Genomic DNA, 11,935 nt, shown 5'->3' with positions numbered 1-11,935 from the left:
TCCCTACAATCTAGATCAACATGAGATACTATCTTTGTACTTTTTGTCCATCTGATGGATGAAAATTATACTCATTTAAAAATTTTTTTCATTCTTTGATTACCAGTAAAACTGCAGTATCTATTTATATGTTTATTGACCTATAATATATATGTTTCTATAATTTTTTTTTAAATTGCCCATTTTTCTATTGAATTATCTTTTTCTTAATGATTTGAGTTCTTTGTGTGTCCTGGTTACTTTGTATCCTGTATAGCTTTTAAAAATTTCTTTAGAGTCTTGTGGCTATGTCCACTTTTTGTTACCATTGTTAAAAAATGTTACAAGCATTTTCTCCCAACTCTTTGGTTGGCTTTTAACTTTAAGTTAAAATTTTAAGTTTGTTAGTTTTCAATTATTCTACAGATAGATTTTTCTCTTCTTTACAATCTTTAGGTCTCTTTTTATTTTACTGTATTTCTCTACAACTTCCAGTACCAAACTTCCATTGGTGGCAAGTGTCCCCATCTGGTGCCTGACTGTAACGAAAATGCTTCTGATGTTTCCTCATTGAATATGATATTTACTTCTTTGTTTTGGTAGGTAGTCTTTATCGGGTTAAAGAAATTCTCTTTTATTCCTAGTTTGCAAGAGTCCTTCCTCTTCCCCCCCCTCCCACCCCAGAATAGTTGTTGACTTTTATTGAAATTCTTTTGTGTGTCTTTCTGTATTTAAGATGATAGTTTTCCTCTATTTATCTGTTAATGTAGAAATTTACATTGAGTAACTTTACAATGCTAAACTTTTTGGGTATTCCTGGTATAAACCATACTTTGGTAACATACTTTTACTCTACTGCTGCATGTTTTTACTTACTATATTTGCTTCTATACCAAGAAGTGCATTTGGCCTTGAGTTTCTTTTCTTATGTGTCAAGGTTACAGTAACCTCAAAAAAATGTTGAGTAGCCTCCCATATTTTTTCTGCTCTTGAACAGTTTGTCTACTATGGAAATTATCCATGCCTTGAAAGTTTTGTAGAAATCATCTATAAAACTTTTTGGACCTGGTATACTGGGAGTGAGAAATGGGGATGTGTGGCATGCAGCTCTGGTAAGGTCTTTAATTGTTTTAATTTCCTTTTCGTACTTATCCCTCTAATTGTTTTTTTTTTTCTTTTTTTCTTGAGCCTAGTTGGTATTTAGTCAATAAGTTCAATTAGATATTCATGGTGAATTGTTCTGTCAGTGTAAAATATTTGTCTCTTTTATTGGTTTTCATATTAACTTCTATTTTGTTTGATATGAATGTTTCTTCTTGTATTTGCTGGTATGTCTTTTTTTTCACATCCCTTAATTTCAACCTTTTGATGACATTTTGTGAGATTTAAGTGTGTCTCTTATTTTAAAATATAGCTAGGTTTTGCTTGCAATTTAATCTGAGAGTCTGTCCTTTAATAAGTAAGACTTAACACATTCACCTTTTTTGTGATTATTAACATAATTGGCCTTTTTCTTGTCCTCTTATTTACCTTGCTTCCCATTGTATCTTTTATATCTTATATTTTTCCATTTCTCATTTTAATTGAGGTTTGACCCAAGGTTTTAATTGAGGTTTTCTTTGTTCTGTTTTCTTTTTCATAGATTACTTTTTTTTCTAAAGATTTATTTATTATTTTTAAATTTTATTTATTTTTGGCTGCGTCGGTCTTAGTTGCGGCGCGCGGGCTCTTCATTGTCTTGCGCGGGCTTCTTTAGCTGTGGCTTGCACGCTCCAGGGTGCGCGGGCTCTAGTTGAGAGCGAGCTGAGTAGCTGCGGGGAGAGGGCTTAGTTGCCCTAAGGCATGTGGGATCTTAGTTTTATGACCAGGGATCGAACCCACGTCCCCTGTATTGTAAGGCGGATTCTTTACCACTGGACCACCAGGGAAGTCCCTACTTTTACATTTTTAACACAATTATTAAATTTATATTTTCCTAACAAAGTTTACATTTCGTTTGTATTGATATCCTCCCTACGAAGAACTTAGTATGCTTCTACTCTATTTTTTCAGATCTTGCAAGAATCCTCTTCCACCCCTCCTTCAAAAAAGAATATAGGGCTTACCTGTTGGCGCAGTGCTTGAGAGTCCGCCTGCCGATGCAGGGGATACGGGTTCGTGCCCCGGTCCGGGAGGATCCCACATGCCGCGGAGCGGCTGGGCCCGTGAGCCATGGCCGCTGAGCCTGCACGTCCAGAGCCTGTGCTCCGCAACGGGAGAGGCCACAACAGTGAGAGGCCCGCGTAGCGCAAAAAAAAAAAAAAGAATGTAAATTTCCTATGGTTATATCTTCTAGCAATTTGGTTTCATTTGTCATTAAAACCCATTTGTAATCTGTATTTATCTAGCATTAATGTGTTTCACTCATTTATTTGCTCACTTTTGCTTCTTTTACCTCAGTACTTCCTTCTACGTTAGTTTTTATTCATGAAGTACTTTATTTCTTTCAGAGTCTTTGAGTGTCTGTAAATGCCTTCCCCCCACCCCCACCCACCATTGAAAGATACCTTGGCTGAAATAGTATTCTGGCTTCAGACTTATTTTCCCTTAACACTTTGCATCTGGCATTTCTGATGAGAAGTCTGAGTACCAGTCTGATAAACATTCCTTTTAGATAATCTAGATTTTCTGAAAGTTTCTGAGACTTTGTCTTTCTTCTTGATATTCTGAAGTTTATCCATGGTTTGTCTAGTGGTATGTATTAAAAAGTTTATCTTGCTTGATACTCAATGGACCCTTACCCACACTAGCCACATTAGTAGGCTAATGTGTTTTCCAGTTCTGAGAATTTTTTGGTCATTATTGCCTCTTCATTCTAGTTATCCCTCCTTTTTTTTTTGCTCTGTGTTCTGAGTGAATTACTCAACTCAGTCTCTCAGTTTACCAACTGGCTCTTCATCTGAGTCTATGCTATTATATCTATCTATTGAGTTTATTCAATAGCTGTTTTTATATCCAAGATAGCCAATTGGTTATTTTTAAAAATTGTATGTTTTTTCATAGATGAGGTTTCCTTCTTTAGCTCTTTGATATTAAATACAATATTTGCTTTAAAATTATTTTCAGGATGCTCTATTAATTCTCCTTAATATAAGTTCATCAGTTTGGTAGGCTTGTTAAGTCTCTTTCATGGTGTAGCTTTCTTCATATGTTTGATGGTTCTTGGTTGTGTATTCATCTCCTCTGAGAGGATTTACTTTTCCTTTTGCCGTGGTGATGTTTGTGGTTGGCATTATCTCTGCAACTTCCCATCTGTTTCCTTTTCCCAGAGAGGTCGCACAGACTCAATCTATAGAGAATTCCCTTTTTGTTTTCAGCATGACTTTGTATTTTTAATTACAAAAAAAATTACCATTTCTGCAGATTTGGTGTGGCAGTGGGAGAAGAATTTATATGTTGACTAACATCTTGAGACTAAAATTGCTGATCTCTTTTTGACCTACCTCTAGGTGTATATCTTTTAGTTCTACCTCTAGGTGTATATCTTCAGGAAATAATCAGAGATATGCATAAGATATATTCCAGCCTTATTTATTATACTGGAAAAATAGAAATAATCTAAATGTACACTATACAGGTTTATTTATAGTACTAATTATTAACTTATTAAATTTTAATAATTGCATAATTGTTTATAATTGTTCATATTATACTAAAGAACATAATAATTGTTCTTTAGTGTAATTTATTATATGGATTATTGACCAAAGTACATTATACAGCCACTTAAAAGTCATATTACAGGAAAACATTAATGACGAGAGAAAGTACAGAATATATTATCAATGAAAGATTATAAAAAATTATACATACTAAAATTCAAATTTAGTTTTAAAAGTATATATACTGAAAGAATAATAATAATTGCTAGCATTTATTGAGTCCTTTGTAATGTGACAGGTATTGTTCTAGGTGATTAAGTCTTAACCAAACAACAATCTTTTGAGGTAGTTAGCATTATTATCCCCATTTAAAAAGTTTTTTAAAGTTTTATAAAATGGAGATAGTTTATATTAATTAACATATATTAAGTAGATGGTTCTTAATTTTTCTGTTATATTAATTAACATATATTAAGTAGATGATTCTTAATTTTTCTGTAATTTTCCTAATATTGATATTTTACATGTTTTTCCAGTTAATATGTATTCTTTTTTCATAATAGTTCATGCTGTTTTAAAAGATAGCGCTTTTGTTATAACAATCTCTTTTTTCTTATGTATTTTATTATTTACAAATATGCACCATTCCTTATTGTTTTCCTTACAGAATGTTTCATGCATTCATGGACCGAAAGATGGAGTTGGTTTTTATTTTTAAAATAATATTGTCAATGATCTGATACGACTATATGTATTCACTTGATGAAGATGCATGGACTTGTCATTAAGTTGGACTAGTGATCATTTCTGAAAGTTTCTTCAACCACAATTTCTACTTGAAAATTCAAGTATCAAAGAATATTTGGTTTAGAGTGGTATAATGATGTATTTTCTCTGAGTACTGCAAATTTCATAGAGACCACAGTTGGATTCCAGTTATATTCTACAATCAAAGTGATTCAGTTCTTTGATAAAGTTAATTTTGAAGAATTTTATGTTTGTAAGCAACGCCAAAAGATGGGAGAAAAAAATGGTAGGTTGAAAAACCATTGTTAAACTTTATGTTTAAAAGTATATAGACTACTTAATGAAGCTGAATTGTGGAATTTTCAAGGTTTTTCTATGCAAGTAACTTTTCTGAATTAGAAAGAATAGGATTTATAGGATTTACTCTCATGTAGCAACAATTTTGATTGTCTTTATAATTAGTTGTGTATCTGTAATACTAAGTCAGTACCTTAATGTACTTTTAAAAAATACACTTTGGGCTTCCCTGGTGGTGCAGTGGTTGAGAGTCCGCCTGCCGATGCAGGGGACATGGGTTCGTGCCCCGGTCTGGAAGGATCCCACATGCCACAGAACAGCTGGGCCCATGAGCCATGGCTGCTGAGCCTGCGCGTCTGGAGCCTGTGCTCCGCAATGGGAGAGGCCACAACAGTGAGAGGCCTGTGTACCGAAAAAAAAAAAAAAAAAAAAAAAGTACACTTTCTTTTTTTTAGAAAACTTACAGATTTACAGAAAAATTGATAGTACAGAGAGTTCTCATATTCTCTGCACCCAGTTCTGCCTATGATTAAAATCTTACATTTGGCTGGTACATTTGTTACAATTAATGAACCATTATTGACCCATTATAATTAACTGAAGTCCATAGTTTATTCTGATTTCCTTACTTTATGTCTTTTTCTATTCCAGGATCCCATCCAGGATACATTACACTTATGTCTCCTTAGGGTTCTTTTGCATATGACAGTTTCTCAGACTTCCTTTGTTTTTGTAAGATTTTGTATCCAAGTGTTTTGTAAGATGCCCCTTCATTGGACTTTTTGACTGATTTTTGTTTTTCTCGCGATTAGATTGGGGTAGTGGATTTTGGGGAGGAAGACCATAGAGGTAAAGTGTCAGTTTTATGAAATGATATCAAGGGCGCATGTTACCAACATGATTTCTCACCTGCTGTTGTTGAGCTAGATCACCTGGCTGACATAGTGTTAAGTGGCTTTTGCACTGTAAATTACTACTCTTTTTTTTCTCCCTTTCTCTACTGTACTCTTTGACAGGAATTCACTGTGTGTAGCCCATACTTAAGGAACATGAATTTATGCTCCTCCTCTTTGAGAACAGAATATTTACATTAATTTTTCAGAATTCTTCTGCAAGGGAGATTTGTCTCCTCCCCAGTATATGTTTTATTCAATCATTTATTTACATCAGTATGGATTCATGGATACTTACTGTATACTTTGGGTTATGATCCAGTACTGTTTCATTTTGTTCTTCAAATTGTCCCAGATTTGGCATTTGGAGCTCTTTCGGTCAGCTTCCTGTCTCTTTGACATACCCCCATCAATATAGGTGGTTTTTGTTTTGTTCTTTGTTTTTGGTTTTTAGCACTTCCTTATTTTCTGGTACTGTATGATGCTCCAGGCTCATCTTGTATATTGCCATAGTCCTAGAATGAGCCATTTCTTGAATGAGCCCTCCTGGTTCCTTTTATTGGAGAATGGTATTACAAACTAAGATCTGGGCAGTAGGTGTGTTAATTTGTTATTGGGGTGTCTTGCTTCTGGCCCTCTCAGCTGACAGAGCAAGGTATATATAAATATAAATGTATGTACACATATCTATAAATATTTCTATATGTAACCATCTGTATCTGTATTGAGCTAAACATGAGTTTATACTGATGTTTCTGGCTCTAATCCATTACCACATGGATTATTCTAGCTTACTCTCCTTGCTTATCTATAAATTCCCATTATCTGTTATCCATTTATTTAATTGCTCGATTCTAGTATATATGTATAGCAGTATCAGAAGTACTGTAAACTTATTCCCAGGTGTGACACCTCAGTGCTTGTGCAACTTCCTTTTGCCTATAGTTTTACAGAGTCCATTTATTTCCAAAGTTATTTAGGTCAGCACCTTTTCCACTCAGCCCTTCAGAGAGGTTGTGTATACATTCCTTCCTGGGATCCCTGATATCTTAAATTATATTTTAAAATTTGCATACATTAAGCTTCACTCTTTGTGCTTTCAAGTTTTATAGGTGTTTTTTTTTTTTTGCGGTACGCGGGCCTCTCACTGTTGTAGTCTCCCGTTGCAGAGCACAGGCTCCAGACGTGCAGGCTCAGCGGCCATGGCTCACGGGCCCAGCTGCTCCGCGGCATGTGAGATCTACCCGGACCGGGGCATGAACCCGTGTCTCCTGCATCAGCAGGTGGACTCTCAACCACTGCGCCACCAGGGAAGCCCTCAAGTTCTATAGGTTTTGACGAATGCATAATGTCATGTATACACCACTACAGTATCATACAGAATAGTTTCACCACCCTTTAACATACTTGTAATATGCGGATTGTTTACAGATTGTAGTACTAATTTTACTGGACAGTTATCTAGGCCAGCAGTTTTAAACTTTCTTTTGGTCTCAGGACTACTTTATGCTCTTAAAAGTGTTTAAAACCCCTAACAGTTTTTGTTTATGTGGATAATATCTATTCATATTTACTGTATTAGAAAACTGAGAAGCTTCAAAAATGGTACTTGGCTTATTTTTTTTTTAAATAATAAACCCAACATGTTAACAAATTACATTTTTGTGAGACATAACTATTTTCTGAAATGAAAATAATTAGTGAGAAAACCATTGTTTTATATTTTTACAAATCTCTAATAGTTGGCTTAATAGAAGAGAGATTCTCAGATCTCCTTCTGCATTCAGTCTGTTGTGATATGTTGCTTTGGTGTAAATGTATAAAGAAAATGAAGCTTCACACAGACAAGAAGTTGGAAAAAGGAAGAATATTTTAATAGCCTCTCAGATAATTGTGGATATTTTTCTTTGATACAACTACAAAACTCAACAAGTAGTCATTCCTTCAAGGTTAGTTATAGTGTGGAATCTGAATTCTTATCAGTGAGCTTTTTTTACACTATGTTACATTAAAAATCCATTGGTTTCTCTTGCACTTTGATGGGCCTTTTACACGTATGATTTTATAACATCATGCATTGGCCACTTGTAAAACATTGGTTCAATGAGTTATGCAGATTTTTCCAAATGTTGACACATTTAATCATACAGTATTTAAAAATTACATTTGTTAATATTGCTACCAATCTCATCAAAAAGTGATTAGTTATTGAGAAGCTCTCAAGCTTACCATGGCAGATGCAAGTTTTCTAAATTTTCAGTTTCAACTTGATAGCTTAAATTTTTCATTAGCAACAAATACTGTTACTTTTGTCCTTCAAGTGATAGGTTTCCTTTATTCATGTTTGAGAAAATGTGTAGCAAACACCCAAGTTGGAAAAAACATAATTTTTATTAGTGGTTCTTTTAAGGAAAAATGGTTTTCTATAAAAAAAAAAAAAAACAGCTAGTTTAGCTTACAACTCAAACAATCTCCCTAGTGCTTTTCCTTGAAACAGCCATTGTACTCTGGTACTTATTATTTTTTTGTGTGTGTGGTAATTATTTATGTTGCTTTATCAAGGACCTTCTTAAGTGAAATTGGTGGTAAATAATAATAATGACTTACTAGTAGTTTGGTGCAACTGCCTTGATTCACACTAAGGCTCCAACATTTTTACTCACCAGTGCTTTTGAACCATCAGTTAATGTCAGTATAGGGAAGAAAAGGGCAAATAATGTCTTGATATTACTATTAAAATTGTTTGACCTAGCGTATTGTCTGAAAGGATTTGGGAACTCTCAGGAGTTCATAGACTACACTTTGCTGATAACAGGCTCAAAGGTGTCCAGAGATTCTCTGGACCAATGCCCTGAAGCTCTTCAAGGGATGGATGGAGAAATATAAATATATACATATACACATACCTAGGTCATTATCGATATATTTAGTAAGCACTCCATGTTGATGTTCTACAGAAGACCCTCTTCTCATTCTACAAATTCTCTCTAATCACACCTATTCTGTGGCTTTAGCAAGAATTTGTGTGCTATTGACTCCAAAATTTGTATATCTGGACCAGATCTTACCCTGGAGCCTGTGCATTCAGTTTACTCACCCTACTTGAATTTCTCACTTGTCTCTCTACCTTTATTCCCTATCGCAGTGGATACCATTATTATACATATGGTTGCCTGAGTCAGAAATACAGAAACCATTCTTGTCTCGTCCCTCTTCCCACTGCCACTTGAGTGATATTTTTAGAAGCAAAATTAATAACATAATAAGATGCTTAAAGCTCTTGAGTGGCTCCCTATAGCCTTCCATATAAAAATAAAGTTGCTTAGCATGGCACTCAAGGCTATGTCACAGCCCCTATCTGTCTCTAAAACATCATTTCTCATTCCTTTTGTCCTTTCACATTGCATTTTTTTCAAATGTTGAAACCTTTGTCTGAACTGTGCTATGGGGAAAAAGGAAAAGTAGGCTTAGTCTTGTGTAGTACACATCAGGCCAGAGAGTTAACAGGGAAACAGCACCCCTCCTGAGGCTTCTATGGTAGCAGCAGCCCTAATTAGCCAGAGGTCCCCCTTTGGTTAGATGACTGCCAGGGAGAGTTGAGACTCTGAGTCCTAAGCCTCTTTTGAAGAATCTCACTCCATTACCAACTTGGAGGTTCTGGGTTTAATTTTTAATATTAAGGAAAATGTATTTTTTGTAAACTTAATGTGCTGTCTGCTCATTAATCCTCCCAATGGCTTCTCAAGTGACGTTTCTACAGTGCAGTTATTGTTATATTTCTCCTTTGCTTAAGGCCCTATTCATTTTAAACATTTTATACATTAATTTTATATATTTTATAAATAATTTGTGTTTAACATTTTAGGTATTTTTTGTTACTTTTATTTTTTATTTATATATTTATTTATTTTTGCTGTATGCGGGCCTCTCACTGTTGTGGCCTCTCCCGTTGCGGAGCACAGGCTCCGGACGCGCAGGCTCAGCGGCCATGACTCACGGGCCCAGCTGCTTCGCGGCATGTGGGATCTTCCCGGCGGGGCACGAACCCGTGTCCCCTGCATCGGCAGGCTGACTCTCAACCACTGAGCCACCAGGGAAGCTCCTGTTACTTTTAAACATGGTGTAAGATTTGACTTTTGCCAATTTATTTTAATTGCATTTCTCGTATTTCTGTTTTCAGCTTTGAAAGGATGATTTTGCTAGAAATTTTTTTTTAAATAAATTTATTTATTTTTATTTTTGGCTGTGTTGGGTCTTCGTTTCAGTGCGAGGGCTTTCTGTAGTTGTGGCAAGCGGGGGCCATTTTTCATCACGGTGCGCGGGCCTCTCACTGTCGCGGCCTCTCTTGCTGCGGAGCACAGGCTCCAGACGCACAGGCTCAGTAGTTGTGGCTCACGGGCCCAGTTGCTGCGCGGCATGTGGGATCTTCCCGAACCAGGGCTCGAACCCGTGTCTGCTGCATTAGCAGGCAGACTCTCAACCACTGCGCCACCAGGGAAGCCCTAGAAAATTTTTGATAAAGGTGTTAGCTTGCTGGGCATCTGAAATGTTGGCTTATCTATATAACTTTATCTATAAAAGCTTTAAACATTATTTTGCCTCCTGTAAGTGTGAACAAAAAATGTTGCCTGCCGTTTCAGTAAACAGTGAATATTTCCTGCCATCAAGCCGTCATCCACTACATCCGCCCCCAGCAGCACGCCCTGAGGGGAATTCAGAGTGTAGAAAAACCGGATACTAGTCCTAGATAGTTAAGATGCATGTCTGAGGAATAACTTCAATGAGCCCAAACTCTTGCATCTCCCCAGACACAGAAAAGCACTAAAATCATTAAACTGAGATGTCTGTCTTTTGTGATTAGCAGTAATCTTTTGATGTTTGACTACATGTTTTATTACCACCACCCCCTAGCCTCCACTCCCCCCCAGCAAAAAACTTCTGTATATTCTGGCTCTTCCCTTACCTCTTCAGAGAAGTTCCTCATAGCTGTCTGAGAGGCTGTTTCCCAGGCTGTGGTCCTCAGTTGTTTGCCAAATAAACCATAATGTGCAACTTGTAGGTTGTGCATTTTTCTTTCAGTTAACATAATTATTAAAAAGTTACTATCAAAGATAGTTTTTAAAGCATTATTGTTAGACATTTAGTTATTTCAACAATTGTTGAGATGTTTCCTTCTGGAACCCTCCACTTCCATACTCAGAGGTTCCTTCTGGAACCCTCCACTTCCATAACCTCAGTGGAGGTTATGTCCTTGAAATTTTTTAAATGAATGTCTATAAATACACCCACTCCCACCCCTAGAATGAAGTCATTCGTTCTGTTTTCCAGTCAAGAAATAGTGTCACTACACAGAAAGAAAAATAAATTGTTTAGGCATTTAAAGTTAAAAAAAAAAATAGTGTCACTAAAGTTTTCAACACATTTTTTTTTTTAATTATCAGAAATAAATGAGATACCCAGGTCATATTTTTTGCTTGTAGGTCGTTGTAAAGAAACAGTGACCAAAATCTTTTTCTTCAAGGAAAGTAATAGGCCAGTTAAATTTTGATTTTTATTTAGAAACAAAGTATATTTTTAATAACATGTGCCTTAGGAAAATTATGTCTATTGAGCTCTTAGGCTATTATTTTTTCTTTAGGTGATGCAAAAACTTTCTGGATGGAGCTAGAAGATGATGGGAAAGTGGATTTCATATTTGAACAAGTGCAAAATGTGCTGCAGTCACTGAAACAAAAGATCAAAGATGGATCTGCCACAAATAAAGGTATGAAGCAATAAAACGTTCAGTACATTTAATGCTGAATATTACCCACTGATAATATAATATAATTCTGTTTCCAGGATTGCTGTCGTTTTAAAAGTCAAATAACTTCTTTTGTTTTTTAAGAACCTAACATCAGTTCTGCTTGCTTTTTGTGTGTGTGTGTGTGTGTGTGTCCCACTTCTATAAAAACTTGTTTTTACTATACTGTGGACATTTTGTAAAACTGGATGAAGCTGGTTACTTTGAATAATAGCTGCTGAATTTATCTCTATTTATCTCAGGCTACCTTCTTCTCCCTCATTTTATCTTTTTTTTGGGGGTGTATTGCAAAACTCATTGTAGAACATTTGGTACATATAGAAGAATATAACAGAAATTATGTATTACCCAATCATTCAGAGACAACTTATTTTCTTTAATATAAAAGTAAATATAGGGCTTCCCTGGTGGCGCAGTTGTTGAGAGTCTGCCTGCCGATGCAGGGGACACGGTTCGTGCCCCGGTTCGGGAAGATCCCACGAGCCGCGGAGCGGCTGGGCCTGTGAACCATGGCCGCTGAGCCTGTGCCTCCGGAGCCTGTGCTCCGCAACGGGAGAGGCCACAACAGTGAGAGG

The 11,935-nt window shown here is 36.0% G+C and overlaps 1 protein-coding gene across 1 annotated transcript in view; it reads left to right on the top strand.

The window, feature by feature from the left end:
- The first annotated feature begins 4,637 nt into the window (after positions 1–4,637).
- The window catches only part of SETDB2 (SET domain bifurcated histone lysine methyltransferase 2), a 38,630-nt gene continuing 31,332 nt past the window's right edge, over positions 4,638–11,935 (top strand). Inside the window, exons 1-2 of the mRNA XM_007466423.1 lie at positions 4,638–4,653; positions 11,196–11,321. Of these exons, the coding sequence (XP_007466485.1) occupies positions 4,638–4,653; positions 11,196–11,321 (142 nt within the window). The remainder of the gene's footprint in view (positions 4,654–11,195; positions 11,322–11,935) is intronic.

Source organism: Lipotes vexillifer, unplaced genomic scaffold (genome assembly GCF_000442215.2).
Source record: "Lipotes vexillifer unplaced genomic scaffold, Lipotes_vexillifer_v1.1 scaffold384, whole genome shotgun sequence".
Lineage (NCBI taxonomy): Eukaryota > Metazoa > Chordata > Mammalia > Artiodactyla > Lipotidae > Lipotes > Lipotes vexillifer.
This window is presented reverse-complemented; position numbering and strand designations above follow the sequence as displayed.